At 42.9% G+C, this 22,128-nt stretch overlaps 2 protein-coding genes across 2 annotated transcripts in view; both read left to right on the forward strand.

The window, feature by feature from the left end:
- The first annotated feature begins 629 nt into the window (after positions 1-629).
- Positions 630-21,604, forward strand: CYP4V2 (cytochrome P450, family 4, subfamily V, polypeptide 2). Its single transcript, NM_001131773.1, is given in 12 exon segments — positions 630-855; positions 3,322-3,434; positions 4,832-4,917; positions 5,767-5,957; positions 6,360-6,429; positions 7,794-7,920; positions 10,246-10,431; positions 14,106-14,208; positions 17,456-17,590; positions 17,683-17,862; positions 19,045-20,198; positions 20,273-21,604. Coding segments are annotated over 11 exon segments (1,578 nt in total). The 5' UTR covers positions 630-641; the 3' UTR covers positions 19,218-20,198; positions 20,273-21,604.
- Positions 17,570-22,128, forward strand: part of KLKB1 (kallikrein B1) — a 48,994-nt gene continuing 44,435 nt past the window's right edge. Inside the window, 2 exon segments of the mRNA NM_001132515.1 lie at positions 17,570-17,590; positions 17,683-17,862. The gene's annotated coding sequence lies outside the window, so the exon portion shown is untranslated.

Genomic DNA, 22,128 nt, shown 5'->3' on the forward strand with positions numbered 1-22,128 from the left:
TTCCCTAAGGTTGTGTCCCCAAGGCCACCCTGGATTACAGCGCCCGCTGCTCCGTGTGACCCCGCGGGAGCCAGGACGCGCCCCGCCTCCCGGGGCTGCAGGTCGCGCAGGGAGCGAGCGCCGCGCGGCAGAGCCGGGCTCCGAACCGGATGCGCCTTCCTTTCCCCTTCAGAGCAGGCTGCCCGCCCGCGGAATCCCGCAGGTCAGAGCGGCCTCGGAGGACCCGCAGACCAGCCCCGCCGGGCGCGCTGGGCTGCCGCGGTGACCGTTCCGACGCCCCCGATCCCCCATCCCGAGGCGGCCGGAAGTGTCGCCGGCCTCCTCCCGGCCCAGCCTCCGGGCCTCCCGTGCAATCACTACGGCCTGGGGCCCGGAAACCGTTTTCCGGTCTTTCGCTTTCGGCTGGCGCGTGGAGGCCGCGGTGCTGCGTAGGCGGGGCCGGGCGCAGGAACAGCCCCGTGGCGCCCTCCCTGGCCGCCGCCCAGGCGGGAAACGTGGTTCCGGAGACCGGGCGACCCGGCAGCGGGGAGCGCGCCAGGTCCGCGCGGGGAAGTGGGCGGTGTGCGGCCGGCACCGCCTCGCACCACGCCCCCGCGGGCCGCACTTGCCCGGAGTGGACCTCGCGGCCGCCAGCCAGGGCGATGGCGGGGCTCTGGCTGGGGCTCGTGTGGCAGAAGCTGCTGCTGTGGGGCGCGGCGAGTGCCGTGTCCCTGGCCGGCGCCAGTCTGGTCCTGAGCCTGCTGCAGAGGGTGGCGAGCTACGCGCGGAAATGGCAGCAGATGCGGCCCATCCCCACGGTGGCCCGCGCCTACCCACTGGTGGGCCACGCGCTGCTGATGAAGCGGGACGGGCGAGGTAAGGGCCGGCGCCCCTCCTGGAGCGCAGCGGGGTCCGTAGCCCCGTCCCCACCCTCGGATCGGCCAGGAACCCGCTGCTTGTGGCGCTGGCCGCAGGAGGGCGGAGCCTGTCACCCTGTGGAGAATGCACTCCCAGTTCTATTCGTTGCCCCTTGGCACCCGCCAGCACTGCTAGTGCCCATCCCAAAGTGAGCATTTTCTTTGTGTGTAGCACAGGATGCGGTATTTCCAAACCCCTGCCCTCGGTCTTTTCCCACCTCACCGCTGCTCAGCTCTCAAAGCCCTGCCTTTTCCTGCTGCCGTGGCTTGGGAAGCCTTAGGAACAGAAGCTCCCTGGGAGCACAAAGCGGTTTTAAACTGGCCAACACCTTAACGCTTAGAGCCGCCCTCCTCTCGCTGCCACTTTGGAAAATAAGAGACTAGAGATTGATTCATTGGACGCTTCCTCCCGGCATCACAAGACTTGACTGCTACTGCAGTTCCCGCTTGACCTTCACACTTTAGCCCTTTAAAGGATATTACATAATAACAATTAAGAGACGGCAGGGCCTTCAGGCAGACTTCTTTGGAGGGTTTCAAACGCCTTGTTTATTAAAGAGTTAATTTTTTAATTAAAATCATGTTTTAAAACAGAGATGGACATTTTATTGATGGAAAAAAATCACATTAAGTTAGAAAGCTCTCAAAAGTACCTGGTATTTACAACCCCCCGTCAGGGAGGGCGAACTCGATCTCAGCGTTTTATTCTCATCAGGGATTAAGCTGAGGTACCCAGAACTGAAAAGATTTGCCCCAAATGGCATATTTTAAAATTGGCCCAGACCAGAACCCAGTTTCCTCTGGGATTATTTGTTAGTAATCGTTTTACAGGCTGAGCATTAACTAACTCCAAAGCTTGAAGGACTTTTTCTCATTTTCACTTGTTTTCTCTAATAAAAATAATGCTGTCATTTCAACTTCACAAGATGAGGCCTCATGGAAGAGTGTTTACCAAAATATTAAAATACTTTGACAGAAAAATATCAAGCGAACTGTTTGCCAACCAAATATCATCATGACTGATGTAACAAGTAATCCAACACAGATATGAAAATCACACGGTAAAAATCATCTCAGTTAATTTAATTCTAAAAGCAGAGCTAACCACCCCTTTTGTCCTAAGGCTTTATGGTATTAAAAAATAATTGTACAAAAATACAGATTTTCCCCTATCCCTTACCCCTGGAAAGTAATATACTGAAGTCTCATCATATTCTTTTGGAGATTCCAGTAATTAAAATCTCTAGTGAATAAGACCTGTTTCAAAACAACCTGAGAGCTGATTGGAGTATTTAAAGTAATTCTCCTTGCAGTCACTTTCAGAGTGAAAACAACGATGAATACTGTCTTTTACGGGACTTTTTATTCCACCAATGAATCCTGGATTTTGGCATCAGGAAAACCACTGTTCAGTTTCCAACACTATATCCAAGTTGTTTGAGAAATTATTTAAAACTCTTTAACTTAGAGGGTTTTTCTTTTTTCTCCTTTTCTTGTTAAAGTGACTGTATTACAGAGTTACTTTAAGGATTAAATTTATTGCATGCAAAGTTTCTAGATCACTGTCTAGAAGTTGGTTAGAATAAGTTCTTTAGTTGTCAATGAAGCATTTATTAAGGCCCTGCTTTGTGCCCAGTGTTGACCTCAACAAAGTTGGGGATATCAGAATATTCTAAGATACAGTTGTTGTTCTCAAGAATCTTGTCTTTCGCATACAAGAGGTGTTGCCTTTCATTTTGCGGCTAATGTCCAAACGCTGGCCTCAGCCATTTCACCTTGAAGATTGCAGTTGGCTTCCAACTGGCCTCTAAACTCTAATCTAGCATTTTCCAGTCCACTGTGACAATGTCTGCCTTCCCCAGCTACTCCCAGCTGTTGGCCCTGGTGCCTTAGAACCACAGATTGGGACCTCCCTGTCCCCTCTGTCAGACCAGACCAGACTAGGGCAGGCAGTATATTTGCATGACGCAGGATGACTGACACTGGTGATTTCACCCAGCTCCTTTCATAGCAATATTGACAACTGCTTCATCTGAGAGATATTTGGAAGCAGCGTAGTGTGTGGTGAAGTTCTGGAGTCTCGGTACAAGCCAGGTCCACCGTTTACTAGCTCTGTGATACTGGGCAGTCGTTAGAAAGAATGCCCATTCTGGGACATCAAAACCTAATAATTATTATTCTCTAATAGCTAACATGCATTATGTGTGTTTATTTGCTGTGGCAAATACTATTTTGAAAAAAACTAGACTTACAGAAAAGTTGCAATATTTCAGGCAGTTCACACATGCTCTCTAACCTGCCTTCCTCTAACAGTAACACATTACAGAATTAGTATATTTATCAAAATGAGAAAACAAACATTTGTCCAATACTGGTCACAACTTTCTCATTTTGATTGAATTTAAAATTTGATGTTCTTCCCCAGAATTTTTTCAGCAGATCATTGAGTACACAGAGGAATACCGCCACATGCCGCTGCTGAAGCTCTGGGTTGGGCCGGTACCCATGGTGGCCCTTTATAATGCAGAAAATGTGGAGGTGGGTACGTGTGAATATGATCAGTATTGTACTGTGTATCTGACAGTGTGAGAATTTCATCAGAATCGATATAATGTGTCCTTATATCTCAACCATTTCAGTGCGAAAAACATTCCATTAAGTATTTTAGACTATATAAGTGCAATTTAATGCTTTCCAGGTGTAGCCTGAATCCTGGGAGATTAGCATTCTCCAGATATAAGTGCACAACTGCTATCAGGTCCCATTATATTTATTCTTTTTTTGAAAGGATATCGTTTTTTAGAAACATAAATAAATTATTCTGCAAGGCGAGCACTTGTTATCCACCAGACACTATTTTAAGACTTCAAAAATACATGACTAATAAAATATGTTTCCCTCAAGTTGCTCAGGGTCTCATATCAATGATAAACTTAGTCCAAATTTAAAAGACAATGCAAATTTGATATTTATGGGATAAATATTACAAACCCATGCTATTGAAATTAGTCCTCCAAAAAGCTGTAGTCTTTTTACTTGTTGAAAGGTCTGGGGAAATCATCTTGTAGTATGGTGAGAAAAGGATTTGGGTCAGGAAACAAAGATGGGGTAAACAGAGCTTCTCTTCATTGACCAAAATTAAAGACTGAATTTCCTAGGAAGTAGTGCCAGGACGTGTCTTTCTAATTATGGTGAAAATGCTGGAGTTTCTCATGCTTCTCCAGAATCCTGGCTCAGAGAAGACAGCGAGAAGGGCAGACAGGATTTCTGCCACTGCTGGCCTAGTGTTAATAGAAGTTGGTGTGGTGGATGCAGATGGAGATCTGTCCAGAGTAGGGGACTTGAGCAAGAAGCCTGGTGAGCACCCTGTGCTCAGCCCTAGACCCCATCCCTCCTCCCACTTCACGTGGACTCTGGGTGATCCGATCATACTCACGGCTTCCATTGCTGCCTCTATGCTGGGGACACTCAAAACAGGCATCTCCAGCTCAGGCCTTATCTTGGCTGTCTCATTTGCTTTCAGACCACAGCAACCTGAATGCCTCAAAGTTAACAACACCTGAAAATACACCCATGATTTCCATCTCCCCAGATGTGCTCACCCTCCAGATTCACCTCCTCCAGATTCGGACCTCACTGTCCCCCTCCCCACTTTAAATAACTCCACTTGGTTCCTGGTTTATGGCAGGAACCAGAGAATCATCTGGGACATCTTTCTTTCTCCCAACTCCATTGAGTCTCCAAGACTGAATGCCAGTTTTGTGTTCAAAACTCTAATTGAATGTCTTTGAGGCACAGGACTGAAAATGAACCACGGAGAAAATAAATGTTATGAATGTCCGAAAAACTAGCTGTATTCTAGCCAGTATTCCTATAATTACAGGAAGGTTGTTTGATGTCTGTATGTCTCTAAAGTATGTTTTTCTCTTCCTAAGGTAATTTTAACTAGTTCAAAGCAAATTGACAAATCCTCTATGTACAAGTTTTTAGAACCATGGCTTGGCCTAGGACTTCTTACAAGGTATGCCAGTGTACCTTTGTAAAGCTGTCTATAGAAATGGTTACTTCTACATGCAACTTGTTATTTCAAGAATTAACACAGGGTAGCTTTTTCTGTAGCAGGACTCTGCTCTCAGAAAGGAGGAGAAAGGCTGGAAAGGAAGGTCCAGCTGGCAGCTGGCCTTTGCCTGCCGAGAGGCCAAGAGTCCAGGTGAACAGTTGTCTTCAGCTGTGGTATTCAACAGCAACTGTCGCCAGTGTTCAGGAAGACTCAGGAGGTCCTGATGGACGAGAGTGGATGGGATGGAGGACACAGGAAAGCAAAGGAGTGTCTGGAGCAGGGAAATCTTGAAAATCCAATCAAAAAGATGGTCAGCCCGAGAGAAGTACAGTGAGCTGGTATCTAGAAACAGGGCTCCATCCTCTGAGAGAGGGCCCCACAAGAGCAAGGCAGGAGCCCAGTAGGGACTGTGGAGAACTGGAGAGGGGAGAGATGAAGGTAGAACCTTGGAGCGCGAGGATCATCTGAGGACTGAGGTATTGATGGAAGGGGAAACAAATTTATTATTAGAAACTCGGAACTTAGAAATTGAGAAAAATTCTTAAATTTTTCAATTTTATGAATGCTATTTTAAACATTTATAGAAGAATGTCCAAAATACTCGTATTTTGTAACTATAGATGAATATTTTATAGTTATGTGTATATCTTTGTCATTCTGCCAAAAGCATTTGAGAACCTGTAGATGAAGCTGTTTCAGGAGAATTTTGTTGACTTGCTATATTTATGCTTTAATCGTTTTGGATGTTACTTTTCTCTTTCTCTCTCTCTCTGTATATATATTTTTTGTAACCACATATTTTATTTCTAGTACTGGAAACAAATGGCGCTCCAGGAGAAAGATGTTAACACCCACTTTCCATTTTACCATTCTGGAAGATTTCTTAGATATCATGAATGAACAAGCAAATATATTGGTTAAGAAACTGGAAAAACACGTTAACCAAGAAGCTTTTAACTGCTTTTTTTACATCACTCTTTGTGCCTTAGATATCATCTGTGGTGAGTCTCATCGCTCTGTTTCTAAATTTATGGCATAAAGAGAAAATGGCCTAAATAGGAAATCACACTCCACCGGGAAGGCAAATGGGGGGACGGGAAAGGGTGATGGGCTCTTCAGCGCAGTTCTATGGCTGCGTTGGCCTTCTGAGGAGCAGCAGCCACGCCCAGGGCTGTGAGTGGGGCAGGCACGGAGCAACTGCCCAGGGAAGCGAAGGGAAGGAAGAACAGGAACAGGGAGTAGAAGTGGACCGTACAAGAGAAGAGGGTAAAGGGAGGAAGAAGAATTCTGAAATATACAAGGACAAAGCAGGATGTACGTCTTTAGTGTCTGCCACTGCAAAATAAACACGAGATAACTCACGTGCATGAATTGAATGGTTGCTTCTCACCCATATTTTATAGAAACAGCTATGGGGAAGAATATCGGTGCTCAAAGTAATGATGATTCCGAGTATGTCCGTGCAGTTTATAGGTAAATGGAGTCCTTTCAGTTATTTTAAAAATTATTATTGATTTGGGCTTTAAAAATTATTGCTGACAATTTCTGTGGTGTATCTTTTTATGGTTTCAAAATTAAACATTAAACTAGAAGTTAACCTCATCATGTAAGCATGTGGTTAAGCAGTAGAGTAAAGGTTATATAAATTATGGCACATCTGGATTATGCAGTAATTTAAAATGATTATTCTCTAACATTGAGATTACATTATATTGTACATAATGATGCTTACATTATGATGCTGAGAAGAGAAAGATATAAACAGTTTTCTGTACTATGATAATTGTTATATTTAAAAGTTATTCATAGAAAAAGACTAGCAGATACTATAACAAAATGTTAGCAGTGGTTCTCATTGTCTCGTGTATGTGTTTCTCATTCTTGTGCTTTCCTTTTGTTGTTATTCTTCTTCCCTTATTTTCTGCACCAAGTAGGTATTGTTTTAGTCATTGAAACAGTCAATTTTATCCTAAAACTGCTTGCAGTTATTCATCTGTTAAGAGGCAGGGCAAGGACTTGATTTGATGAAGTACAGAGAAGGGCACTGAGCTGAGTACATTTAAGTCTCCTGCTCATTTCACTTCATTTTAACCAATATTTATTAAGCATCTGTGATCTTCCAATCACTGCACAGGGTACTGACTGGTTTTGTAGTAGTACAGAAAACAGAATAACACAGGAGACAGGCATCGGACAAAGAAATTCATGAATTGTAATAATTGATTAGGAAGAAAAGATCAAATTGATATCAGAGAGCAAAACAAGAAAGTGTCCTGCAGACTGAGAGGCCAGGAAAGGTCTTTCTGAAGAACCGGCACCCAAGCTGGTCCTGCAGGAGATCACATAGGGGTCTTTCTGCTCTATGGCTGGACATGAAAGGGAGGTGCTGGGACAGCCAAGTGACAGATGGGTACTTAGAGAGCCCTTGATTGTAGAAGAGGGCAGCCAGTTGTCTTCTGTCACACCAGAGGAGTGGTCAAACCAATGATGGACCTTAAAAAGAGGCTGACTTCATCTCACCCTCTAGTACAGAGGCTCTAGGCAGAGTGGGAAACTCGCCCTGGAGAAACAGAAGCAGAGACCAAATGGCTATCTAGTAAGGATGTTTTATAATGAATTCTTCATTCCTTTAAAGAACCCATCATTTTCTGAGGCTTCATGGGATGCATAATAGCCCATGCCTTCACTGTTGAGCATAAAACATGGAGCTCTTAGTAGCCTCTAAGACAATCATCGTCATTCCCACGATGGCCTTCATCAAGGCCAGGTACTAAAGAAGTGCTCAAGAAATACACATTTCTGATACAACAGCTGATGTATTTTTCTCCCATTTATAGAATGAGTGAGATGATATTTCAAAGAATAAAGATGCCCTGGCTTTGGCTTGATCTCTGGTACCTTATGTTTAAAGAAGGATGGGAACACAAAAAGAGCCTTAAGATCCTACATACTTTTACCAACAATGTAAGTCCCTGACTTTTAAAATTGTGGTAAAATAGATGTAACATAAAATTTCCCTTATAACCATTTTAACTGTACAGTTTGGTGGTATTAAGTGCATTCACGATATTGTGCAACCATCCCCACCGTTCCTTTCCAGAACTTTTGGTAAGTCCATGATGTTGATGTTTTGTTAACATACCCGGTGTAGGACTATGGAGCCTATGTCTCAGAAAACAAAAGTTGAATAATAATAGAAAAAAAAATTTAGTATAAAAAATTATACTTAAATTATGTATTATACTTAAATTAAGTATAAAAATGTATACTTAAATTATGTAGTCAACAAATATTAATTAAGTACTCGCTAAGTGCTAACCACCATATCAAATGTTGGAAATGTAGTAATGAGTAGGACGTGTATATGGTCCGTACCTGAAAGGAAGTTATTCTAGTAGGAGAGGTGATCTATCAACACATAATTACAACATGTGATATGAGCTATGAACACTTATTAACAAACACGGTGCTGTGTAAAAGAATAAAGGAACAAAGATCTGTGTATTGGAGTTTTCTGGAAAATGTTTGGATTCGGCAGTCATTTTCAAAGGCAGAGGACATTGATAGCAGTATCTTAACATGGAAAACATTAAAATTAACTAGATATTAGTATTCTATTTCCAATTCAAAAATAACCAGAAGATAGTGATGCTGTTTTGTATACAGGATGTCAATCTTTGTCTTAATAATGTGTTTTGAAAAAGCAAGATTTAATTGAAAATATACATCAAATTATAATTTCAGTGTATTGAAAAAACTGCCTGTTTAAATATGTCCTTTCTTTGCTGTAAATTTTGGTTAAAATCTATTGGAATTATGTCCTTGTGGTGAAGTACACCCTACCCCCAAGAGAGCAAATGATGAATAAATCAGTAGATGTTCCATGAATGCGATGTTGGCTGAGCTGGCCACAGTGGAGTGTGATCACCTGGTTACAGGAGAATAGCCAGCAGGTTATATTTCATAATTATATTTTTCCTTACATTTTGTGCATTAATATTTAATAGAAATAATTAAATGAATTCCAGACTGAATGGACAATTTTATTCATTGAATAAACATTGAGAATTGCCTACTGAGGCCTGGGCTCTAGGAATTCCACCAAGAATAAAAAAAGACATGGTGTTTTGCCCTCAAATTGCTTAGAATCTATTCAGGCCACTTAGTAGCAGGTTTGGTCAATTACCTGGTAGGAAAAGAAGGTTGAAATGTACAACCAAATTAAGTGTATTGGCCTTCATTCTTTTATCCATCCAAGAAATATCTAGTATTTGTTAAATGTCAAGCAGTGCTCTAGAGGTTGGAAATGTATCAATGAACAAAGACATGCACAAGCATGGCAGTGTTTGAGTTGGAAGAGAAAGATGCTAAATAAGAAGTATAACGTAAGTATAATATCACATATAATAATAAGTATGACAGAAGTATCACATAGTGTCAGGTGGCAAGGGAAATGGAGAAAAAGCATTGTTAGGAAGCGTCACAGTGCTAGGGACGGGGGTGGCAGGGATGAGGGAGGTCTCTCTGATCATGTGACAATGATGAGGGATGAGGGAGGTCTCTCTGATCATGTGACAATGATGAGGGATGAGGGAGGTCTCTCTGATCATGTGACAATGATGAGGGATGAGGGAGGTCTCTCTGATCATGTGACAATGATGAGGGATGAGGGAGGTCTCTCTGATCATGTGACAATGATGAGGGATGAGGGAGGTCTCTCTGATCATGTGACAATGATGAGGGATGAGGGAGGTCTCTCTGATCATGTGACAATGAGCAGAGATCTGCAAGAAGGCAGGGGCAGCCATGCAGGCCTCTGAGGAAAGCATTTCAGGCAGCAGAAATCGAAAGCATAGAGGGTGAATTCACTAATCTGCTTGCTGTTTCTTTTCTCCTCTACAACATGTAATTAAGTCTATAATTAGACTATTGTATAATGATTGCATTCACTCTACCACTTAAACTTTTTCTCATTAGCACAATCAAATCTCTAGGGTACTATCTGGTAGACTATGATTCTATTCTTGTGTTGGAAAGACTGCAAAAATAGCACTTGAAAATTAGGAATTTGCGTGACATTAAATTTGTTTTTAAAAGTTTCACCAGATAATCCCTGAAATATTAATGAGGCTTACTGTATTTTCACAAGAGCCTATGTTGTCGAAATGTCGAAATAGAAAGATTTAATAAAAATAAATGAAAGAAACTAGCATATTTTATAAGAAAATGTGTTACTAGGGTGCATCCAAGTCCAAACACAAGCATGTGATTATCATTCAAATCATACAGGTCATCGCTGAACGGGCCAATGAAATGAATGCTGATGAAGACTGTAGAGGTGTTGGCAGGGGCTCTGCCCCCTCCAAAAATAAACGCAGGGCCTTTCTTGACTTGCTTTTAAGTGTGACTGATGATGAAGGGAACAGGCTAAGCCATGAAGATATTCGAGAAGAAGTTGACACCTTCATGTTTGAGGTATTGTATATTGTTATGTTCAGATATCATTAAACGAATTTCAGTTATTGTTAGAATCTTTAGCATTATTTTTTAAAACTTAAATTTTAAAGTAGTTTACTATAACTAAAGAAGATTCATTATATTTTAATTAGAAATCACAAAATTTAAGAAACTGATTAAGTACCAGCTCAACTTCCTTCTTCAGAAAACGATTTTGACTAGTGCTGGGCACAGCAGTAGACACATTTGTTTTTCCTCAAGAAAACCTAAGATTTGTCAGAGTGTTCCCAAGCAGAAGAGCTGCTCTACCTAAAGAGGACAGTAAGAGCCCTCCAACAGAGAATCAGCCAGTTCATGATTCTAAAGAGATCTCTGATCTCAAATTTATACATATATATGTGAAGTACGTTTTACCAAGATAGCCTAAATATTAAATACTACAAAGAGGGACTTTCTCTATATGCGGATTGCAAAATAAATAAAACATGGTTTTTAGAAGCCATGTAGTAATATCATCCACATGGAGCAGAGTGAAAGGCACCTGAGTTTTTAATGGCTTTGCCTGCCACCGACGTGTGAGCTGCTCTGCGGCAGCCTCTGGCAGCAGTGCCAGTGCTCCTGCACTCTGGTGTGAGGCTCCACGACACGGTAGGAGAAAGCTGTGGGAAGGGTCTTTAGATCCGACTTCCAGTTCAGGCTCTGTGCTGATTAGCCAAATAAGATAGTTCTGATCATTTCAGAGTTCTGTCACAATTTTCCTATGTGTAAAGCGAGAGATGGACTACATTGGTGGTTTTAAATTTTTTTAAACAGAAAACTTGACTGAAAATAAATCTTAAGCAGAAAATGGACATCTAAATTAGCTGAAAAGTAGAGAGGTGTTAAGTGTGTGGGCTCTAAGACCAAATCCCAGCTAACATGCTGGAACCATGACCTCAAGCACCTCACCTAGCCATTCTAGGCCTGAATAGTCTTATTTTAATAGCACAAGCCTCATGGAATAGTTATGATGATTAGATTTGTAAAGGTGCTCAGAGAATCGTGATTGGCCCATAAATATGCAGCACATACCGGGTGTTACTATTTGATGTTGGAGTAGAGAGACCTCACATCTTCACTTTGCCCATGTACACACACACACACACATGCACTCATGTAAACCATGCACAAACACACACACATGCACACACCTACACACACACACATGCTCATGCACATACACATGCACAGACACATGTATATACCCACATACATTCACATATACACACATACACAAACACATGCACACACCTACATACACTCATGCACATACGCACATACATGTACACATACACAAACGTGTATATCCACATGCACACACGTGCATACATACACTCACACACAAATATACACACACACCCAGATACTCATGCACATACACACGCATGCACATATATATATACCCACATGCACACATGCATGCATACACATACATGCACACACCACCCCCCACAGAGGCACACATTCATGTACATTTATGCAAATAATCACACATACAAAAACACATGTACACACCTACATACACACGTGTATATACACATACACATACATAGATGCATATTTATACATACATGCACACACAAATGCACACAGCTATATACACTCGTGTACATAAGCACAAATGTACACACAAACACATGTACATATCCACGTACACACATGCCTATGTGCACACACCCCCATGCACACAGGTACACACATGTGCACATCCATCTCCTACCAGGAACCTCTCAATCTCACGAAAACAACCAGAACCAGACTAATGATTTTTCTTCCAACTCTAACATTCCTTGACATTCTAATTCTTTTCTTCTTTGCATTGAGAGGGAGGCATAGCAGGTGTGAGTGTGATACTGTGGCCTCCTCCACAGGCCGGTGCAGGCTGCAACTGCCCAGGTTCCAGCTGTGAGCTAAAAGTAGGCGTCCTCCCCTGCTCCACCAGTGTGCCTGGGTGCTTTACGTTTGCCTTATCTTGCTTTCTGAGGTTGGCAGATGAAATGAAATCGGAAGTTCAGCAGACTCCTCTTATGCATTTGGATCAGGCTTCCGCTCATAAATTCAAGGAAAGCTATTAAAATTGTTTAGCCAGAATACTTCCTTCCGTACTTAGTAGACAACTGAGCACAACGGGCCAGAGCTCATCTGGAGTTCCGAGTAGGTTTTGTAACTGCAAGTGCTAGGAAAATGCAGAGGCGCCGACCTCAGGAGCTGTAGGCTGTGTCTTTTAAGAATTGCAGAATAAGCCCCAAGTAATTCATTTTAGCAGCTGTTTTATAAAACAAGTACTTTGAAGATTTCTGCACAGAGAATGAAATATTAGAAAGATCACTTGTGCCACATAGGAAAAATGGAAAAGTGAGATCTTTGATAGAGGAAATAATTTGTTTTTTCTTTTTGTCCTCAAAGTTTCACTCAGAGAGGTAGATTACTGTTATTGATTTTCCAGATACATTTTTTTTTTCTGAAGAACTCACCACTTTTGCATATGGAAATGTGCTAGGGAGATGAGGAGGTAGATAAGAGGCCAGGGCCTGAAATATCAAATGGGTGGGGAAGACGGTTGCCCAAGACGTTACACTAGTGTAAGAGGCGGAGGTGGAGACGTCGCGCGGGCGTAAGAGGCGGAGGTGGAGGCGTCGCGCGGGCGTAAGAGGCGGAGGTGGAGACGACGCGCGGGCGTAAGAGGCGGAGGTGGAGGCGTCGCGCGGGCGTAAGAGGCGGAGGTGGAGGCGTCGCGCGGGCGTAAGAGGCGGAGGTGGAGGCGTCGCGCGGGCGTAAGAGGCGGAGGTGGAGGCGTCGCGCGGGCGTAAGAGGCGGAGGTGGAGGCGTCGCGCGGGCGTAAGAGGCGGAGGTGGAGGCGGAGGCGTCGCGCGGGCGTAAGAGGCGGAGGTGGAGGCGTCGCGCGGGCGTAAGAGGCGGAGGTGGAGCGTCCTTACTGCGCAGGGTGTGGAGGGAATGGCGTGGGCTTAGCTGGCTTTGTCGTCAGACGCGCCGCAGGCCCAGTTTCTGCCTCTGCTTCCCACTAAGTTGTTCAGCACAGGAGAAGTTATTTAACCACATCTTTGGCCTCAGTTTTTAATCTCTGAATTGTAAATAACAGTAATGAGTCTTTCATGGAGTTTTTGTGCAGATTAATTCAGTTTCTGCAGAGTGCTTAGTATTTTGCCTAAAACTCAGCAAGTATGAAATGAGGTTGTTGTCAATTTTTAATGCAGAGGATGTGACTTAGAACCACACTTCTACCCCCTGGTGCCCGTCATCAACAGGTGAGGCCCACCTGACAGATAGGGGAAGGCAGAGAAGTACAGCCCTGACAAGCAGGCTCGTGAAAATCAGACTTCGTTCTATTCACAAAGGCCCAGCTCACCTCGTGCCCATGGAACGCCGCCTTTATTAACACAGCACAGGCACGTCCCACCAGCGTGCAACACCATGCGGCGTGGAACTGCCATCTCTAGGCACGAACCTCCGCTTTTCAGGGTTTATTTCCCTGTTTATCACCGAGGCAAGGTGCTGCACAGAATTCATTTCTTATGTCCTGCAGTCACAGTGCAGTCATCAGATCCAGAGACAATTCAAAAGAGGTTTCTGGTCACTGCTAATCATCGCAGCATTAACTCTGCTTTTTAAGCTATTGTTTTCTCCATTTGTAGGGGCACGACACAACTGCAGCTGCCATAAACTGGTCCTTATACTTGTTGGGTTCTAACCCAGAAGTCCAGAAAAAAGTGGATCATGAATTGGATGACGTGTTAGGTATGTTTGGCCCCTTCACTGGTTATATTGTGGTACTAAGTCCCCTGCAGAGATGTCACTGTGTTTCAACACTGTAATGAGCAGGAAGGCTCCCCCATGGGATCATTTCCAGTACCATCCCCTTTGCAAGGCCTCGTCCATTCACTCACAGGCCTCTGCCAGTCGCCTGGCAAGTGGCTATACTGGGCCGGATGCTGGGGTGCACTGATGTGTGCTGCTGTGCTCAAGGTTAGATGCTGGGGTGCACTGATGCGTGCTGCTGTCCTCAGGGGTCTCACTGCTTCCCAGGTGAAACAGAAGCTTTGAGTCATGGGTGTGCATTTGAGTGAAGAAGGTGCTATTTGGGAGAAAGGAGGAGCTGGTGAAACTATTCAGAAAGGTACAGGAAAGCTGTTTCGCAGATTGCATCTCACCACAAAGGAGAGAAAAGGTGGATTAAGCTACCAGGAGATACATTTCTATTACACAGCAAGCAACCTGGAGGAAAGGTCCTGCCAGTAGGATGTCCAGGATCCCAGACTTGCCCTTTTGCTCCCTGCCATCTCTACCGTCTTGGCTTTTGTCCTCATGATTGGCATTCCAAGCATCACGTTCATCTTCAAGGCAGGAAGACAGGGGAGGTGGGGGTGCCAGGTGTGTTGGTGTCCTGTGGCTGCTGCTGTGACAAATCCACAGACGGGGAGGTTCACAGCAGCGACGTCTGTTCCTTCACGGTTCTGGACACCCGAGTCAAAGATCAGTGTCATTGAGCCCACGTCACCATGTAGGCAGGGCTGTGCCCCACTGGGAAAAATCCACTCCTCGCCTCTTCAGCTTCCGGTGGCTGCCAGCGTTTCTTGGCTGACAGCCACATCGCTGCCATCTCTGGCAGTCTCTGCATCGCCTTCTCTTTTCTCTGGGTGTGTGTGTGTGCACGCACGTGCATGCATGTGTGGTGTGTGTGTGCATGTGTGTCTTTCTCTCACAAGCATACTTGTGACGTACTTGTGAGGGCGTTCAGGGCCCACCTGGATAGTCTACCCACTGTAAGATCTTTAATTTAATCAAATCTACCAAGAGTTCTCTTCTTCCAAATAGGGTAACATTTACAGATTGCAGAGATTAAGACCTGATATTTTGGGGCCCATTATCAGTCTGCCACAAAGGGGCTTCCATCAATTTTATCCTTTTTAAAAATCACGTGTTACATGGCTCCCAATAGCTGCAAGGTGAAAAGGAATAAAATTGAGTTAACCAAGCAACAAGTGGTATCTGATGCAGTTTTATAGCGAGAAGCGGGGAAGGAAAACTAAAGGAATAAAGCAGGAGAGAGAAGGCATTCTAGAAAGAGGAAGCCGATGAGCAACGGCACAGAAGTAGAAAGGTTTCTGATCTGGAGGGCAATAGTGGAGAGTGAGAGACTGCGAGAACTCATCTCTCATTCACTGGGAGATGAGGATGGAAAAGCAGTTTTGTGTGCAGATTGTGCCAGGACTGGAATTTCATATTAAGAGTCAAGCTTTTATTTTGCAGAATGGACACCATCTAACACTTTTGGCAACATTTTTGTCATCATTTTATTTTCTTTACACTGATTTTAGTTTTGCATATATTGCCTTGAGTGGGTAAATTTGGTCTTCCAAAAGCTCACAAGTTCTTTTGGAATAGGCTCCAATCTTTTGTATCCCCTACAATATTTAGCTCATTGCCAGTTTCACAAAGCTTTTTGGTCTTGCAGAATGAGTGACACAGTCATCATTACTAGAGTCTTTGCTCTGTGCTTCTCGTGTTTTCTGCTTATTGTGCTTCACTTTTTCTTCTACCCCCAATCCTAGTTCTAAAATTTTTGAGCAACTAGGCCGGGTTCGGTGGCTCACGCCTGTAATCCCAGCACTTTGGGAGGCCAAGGTGGGTGGATCACGAGGTCAGGAGATAGAGACCATCCTGGCTAACATGGTGAAATCCCGTCTCTACTAAAAATAGAAAAAAATTAGCCGGGCATGGTGGCGGGCGCCTTTAGTCCCAGCTACTCGGGAGGCTGAGGCAGGAGAATGGCGTGAACCCGAGGGGTGGAGCTTGCAGTGAGCAGAGATCACGCCACTGCACTCCAGCCTGGGCGACAGAGCAAGACTCCGTCTCCAAAAAAAGAAAAAAAATTTGAGCAACTAATCTTTGTGTAGTGAGTTGCGAGTATTAATTCCTTATGTTATTATTTTTTTTTTTACTGAGGTAAATGTCACATAACGTAAAATCTACCATTTTAAAATGTACATTTCAGCAGCATTTAGTACCTTCACTATGTTGTACGATAGTTACGTCTACCTAATTCCAGAACATTTTCAGCACCTCGAAAGGAAACCTGGTACGATTAAGCAGTCCCAGTGATTCTTCCTTCCCCCCGGCCCTGGCAGCCTCTGATTTACTTTCTGTCTCTATGGATTTACCCATTCCGAGTACTTCCTATACATGGATTTGTACAATATGTGACCCTTAGTGTCTGTTTATTTTACTTGGCATATTGTCCTTTTTATTTTGATTATGCATAATGTTAGAAATTCTACTTTAGCTGTGGGTATTTAGCATCCCCTGCCTTAATCCACATGTTCTTCTTTGATGGGTGTTTAGCATCCCCTGCCTTGATCCACGTGTTCTCCTTTGATGGGTATTTGATGGGTATTTAGCATCCCCTGCCTTGATCCACATGTTCTTCTTTGATGGGTATTTAGCATCCAGTACCTTGATCCACATGTTCTTCTTTGATGGGTATTTGATGAGTATTTAGTATCCAGTACCTTGATCCACGTGTTCTTCTTTGATGGGTATTTGATGGGTATTTAGCATTCAGTACCTTGATCCACGTGTTCTTCTTTGATGGGTATTTGATGGGTATTTAGCATTCAGTACCTTGATCCATGTGTTCTTCTTTGAAGAGTATTTGATGGGTATTTAGCATCCCCTGCCTTGATCCACATGTTCTTCTTTGATGGGCATTTGATGGGTATTTAGCATGCCCTGCCTTGATCCACGTGTTCTTCTTTGATGGGTATTTGATGGGTATTTAGCATCCAGTACCTTGATCCATATGTTCTTCTTTGAAGGGTATTTGATGGGTATTTAGCATCCAGTACCTTGATCCACTTGTTCTTCTTTGGTGGGTATTTGACAGGTATTTAGCATCCCATGCCTTGATCCACCTGTTCTTTTTTGATATCTGCACCCCCGGCCCCTACCGTTCTTTCAGGTCATCTTATCTGCTTGCTTTCATCAGGGAAGTCTGACCGTCCCGCTACCGTAGAAGACCTGAAGAAACTTCGGTATCTGGAATGTGTTATTAAGGAGACCCTTCGCCTTTTTCCTTCTGTTCCTTTATTTGCCCGTAGTGTTAGTGAAGATTGTGAAGTGGGTAAGTATGCTATACCTAAAGTAGAAGGGAGGGGGAAACTTCGAATGTCTGTCTTGCTCCGGTCTCATAACGTATTGACTACTTCTTGACAGCGGGTTACAGAGTTCTGAAAGGCACTGAAGCCGTCATCATTCCCTATGCATTGCACAGAGATCCGAGATACTTCCCCAACCCCGAGGAGTTCCAGCCTGAGCGGTTCTTCCCCGAGAATGCACAAGGGCGCCATCCATATGCCTACGTGCCCTTCTCTGCTGGCCCCAGGAACTGTATAGGTTTGTATCCATCTGAATTGGTTTGACCTTTCAGGCCCACTTGATAATGGGTTTCTCACAGTGATTTCTTTGAGATGTGATGTGACATTGCCCATATGCAACAGCCTTAAAAAAATAGCTGGTTTCTTTTTTCCCTCACTTACTGTGCTTTGTAGTTTTAAAATATTACGGTCAAAAGGTATATTAGTATATTAGCCTACATGGGCTTCCGTAGCAAAATACCACAAACTGGGTGCCTTAAACAGCAGAAATTTATCTTCTCACAGTTCTGGAGGCTGGAAGTTCAAGATCAAGGTGTTGGCAGGGCTGGTTTCTCCTGAGGCCTCTCTCCATGGCTTCTAGATGCCATTTTCTCCTCATGTCTTCACTTGGTCTTTCCTCTCTGTGGGTCTGTGTCCTGATCTTCTCTCCCCTCAGACTCCACTGACCTCACTTATACTTACTGACCTCTTTCGATAACCTGTCTCCAAATACAGTCGTAGTCTAAGGTGCGGGGGGGCTTAGAATTTGGAGAGAGGCACAATTACCCATAACATAAAACATAATTAGTTTCATGGTAGAGTTTCAAAATGTTGTAGAGTTTTAATTACAGTACAATATAACTTACTGTGGTAAAAACTTTATTTATGATTACTATGGTTAACCTAATTTTTGTGTTTATTGCTTTTAAGAATTTCATTTTGCAAATCAAAACAGAAAATGCTTGCCATATGGCCAGCTAAAGTACTTAAGCAAAATGAATGCACATCACCGCCCTGCATTATAAACCCTTTTGGTTTTAGTATCCCTAGCATTTTGTCATTTATGTAAATGCAGACATTGGTAAAATGAGGCCAGAATGAAACGGGTGAATCTGAAGCTTTTGTGGTGAATCCATAGTAAATTAAAGACCCACTAAGACATAATCTAGAGTAGTGAGTATCAAGCTTGAATGAGCTCAGGATTTATCTGGATCAGCTGGAGTACAAATTCCCTGGTCCTCCCCAGCTATAGATATGCAAGGTGGGATCAGGGAGGGAAACTCAAGACTCTTCATTTTTAACAAGTGTCCCAAACCATTCTGATTCTCCTTCCGCCTACTGTGAAAATGTAAAATGGCTTGCTTCCTATGATAGGACCTCTTGTTTCTCACATTTGGGGTAAATCTATAACTAAAGCAATGGTATCTACATTAATTTGAAGGTCAAAAGTTTGCTGTGATGGAAGAAAAGACCATTCTTTCATGCATCCTGAGGCACTTTTGGATAGAATCCAACCAGAAAAGAGAAGAACTTGGTCTAGAAGGACAGTTGATTCTTCGTCCAAGTAATGGCATCTGGATCAAGTTGAAGAGGAGAGATGCAGATGAACCCTAACTATATTATTGGGTTGTGCCTTTATCATGAGAAAGGTCTTTATTTTAAGAGATCCTTGGCATTTACAATTTATAGATCATGGGTTCAAGATGCTTGAATCCCCTAGACTTAATTTTTCCTTGATCCCACTGATCTTGACATCAAGTCTAACAAAGTTTTGTCTTTTCTTTTCTTTTTTTTTTTTTTGAAACCGTGTCTCACTCTGTCGCCCAGGCTGGAGGAGTGCAGTGGCGCGATCTCAGCTCACTGCAACCTCCACCTCCCAGGTTCAAGCAATTCTTCTGCCTCCCAAGTAGCTGGGATTACAGGCGCCTGCCACCATGCCTGGCTAATTTTTTTATGTTTTTAGTAGAAACAGGGTTTCACCATGTTGGCCAGACTGGTCTTGAACTCCTGACCTCAAGTGATCCACCTGTCTCAGCCTCCCAAAGTGTTGGGATTACAGTCGTGAGCCACCACGCCTGGCCAGAGTTTTTTGTTTTCATCACCACCATAGATGTTACAGTTGGCTGTGGTCCCAAAAGTAGAGTTAATTGTGTCAGTACCCAAGTAAACATCTAACAGGTTTCTCAGCAGATAAATCCACAGTCCAATTCCACTTCAACTGATAGACCCGAAAAATATAATTTAATCAAAGTTCTAGAATTTTTGTTTGTTTGAGACGGAGTCTTGCTGTGTTGCCCAGGCTGGAATGCAGTGGTGACATCTTGGCTCACTGCAACCTCTGCCTCCCAGGTTAAAGCGATTCTTCTGCCTCAGCCTCCAGAGTAGCTGGGGCTACAGGCGCGTGCCACCACACTCAGCTAATTTTTGTATTTTTGGTAGAGATGGGGTTTCACCATGTTGGCCAGGATGGTCTTGATCTCTTGACCTCATGATCCGCCCGCCTTGGCCTCCCAAAGTGCTGGCATTATAGGCATGAGCCACCACGCCTGGCCCAAAGTTCTAGAATTTTTTAAAGGTATTCGTGTTGACTCAGGAAGACACACACACACACACACACACACACACACACACACACACACACACACACACACACACACACACACACACACACACACACACACACACACACACACACACACACCATAATTTGAAAGAGGTAAGTACTCAGGCTCTCAGGTTTTAAAAATTATATTAGTGGCATCAGTTATGACAAGAATAATCATTCTAGTATTTTTCAGATTTTATAACCTAGAGCGAATTATTTATAAGTTGATTTGTAGGTTCTGTTACAGTTTTTCTTTTGATCGTGCACTTATAGTCTTCATTTAATTCCTCATAGAATCCCAATCACCTTTATATATCATATTATTGGAAGAGATTCATCTTCATAATCTCCGGTTTTTCACAGTGCCTCACAGGGGTAATCATGCCTTTTGGAGCTAGAAGGACTTTAGAACTTACCTAGTTATGCTCCTTTATATTATAAATAAGGGAATAGAATCAGTAAGACAGTTTCTGCCCAAAGTCGTGTTACCAGTTGGTGACAGAGCTGGAAATACATAGAGATCTGTACTCCTAAATCTCTCCACTCACATGCTGATCTACTTTCTACTACAATATTCTATAGCTTTGTGGAACTCAGGGTGATGATCAGATTTGTCATTAGAACATGAGTCTTCTGCTTCTGATTTAGGCATACTTCTGGGATTCTTCCATCTTTAAAGGAAAAAGGAAGCCATTCATCTACATTTAGTAACTCAGTAATATCTCACTTAGTTTAGCGTTAGACCTTTAGTTAATTCAACCTTATAGATCATACTTATGAAGCTGATAACTGACACATGTTCCCTGAATTTTAATTTGATAGGCAATACATCTGCCCACTCCATTATTTTTTAAAATTTCATTTAATAGTTTAAACAAGATTGGTTTTGTTTTCAATTTTTATTCATTCTTCATAGAATCACAATTACCTTTATATATCATATGTTATTGGAAGAGATTCCTCAGTAATCTCCAATCTCTCATAGTGCCTCACAGGGTTGATCAATGGCTTTTGCAACTGGAAGGACCTTAGAACTTAATCTGTTATGCTCCCAATAAGCAATAGCAGATAGAAGCGTGCATTCAAGAGGGTAGGATATGTATTCTTCAGTGGATATCAAAGGAAGAGGTTGCAAACCAAAGCCATTTGGCAAGCCCTATAGCCTGGGCCATTTAAGGCAGGGGCAGTCTCAGCCAAATTGCAACCATTTAACTATCCCAAAGAGCCACAGTGCCTACAACCCAGGCCCTAAATTGATGAGGAAAAAGTCAAGGAAGGAGGTGATACAATTGGAAATATTTCCATCAAATGGTTAATCTTATTATCTAGAAAATGGGTATATTAGAAAATGTCCTTCTAAGATGATTTTGGATAATAAAAGTTGTATTCATGGAAATTGGTATTATCTCTGTTTTATGCACTTACATTTATCCCTTACATTTTGTTTTTAGTGACCCTACATGACATTAAATTTAAAGTAAAACATTGCTTAATGTTACCTTTTGGCTTGAGAACTTCATTCAGCTCCAGAATTATTGTTACTCATATTTTAATCAGTAAGTCATTTAAGCTATGACACAGTGGGAATTGAGAAATTATTTCATGTGCTGCAGTATTGAAATGTGGATGCTGTCTTGTTTTGTAAGAAGACAATCAAGGTCTGTGTGCCCATTACCTTTCTTCTGCTTGAAAGACATGTCTCAAGAAAAATAAATTATATTTTAGATGCAGGTGCTGCATTTTATTCTAAGAATTGATATCAATTCAAAACGTAGAAAACCGCAAAAGATAAATCAGGAGATGGCTGATTCGTAATGGGTAATAAAATAAATAGCACTTTCGAGTTGATGTCATCAGTGACTCTTGGATTTTCTAACGAAAGGTTCCTGTACTGTTGTCATAGACTGATTGTGAATTTCT

This window comes from Pongo abelii, chromosome 3 (genome assembly GCF_028885655.2).
Source record: "Pongo abelii isolate AG06213 chromosome 3, NHGRI_mPonAbe1-v2.0_pri, whole genome shotgun sequence".
NCBI classification, from domain to species: domain Eukaryota; kingdom Metazoa; phylum Chordata; class Mammalia; order Primates; family Hominidae; genus Pongo; species Pongo abelii.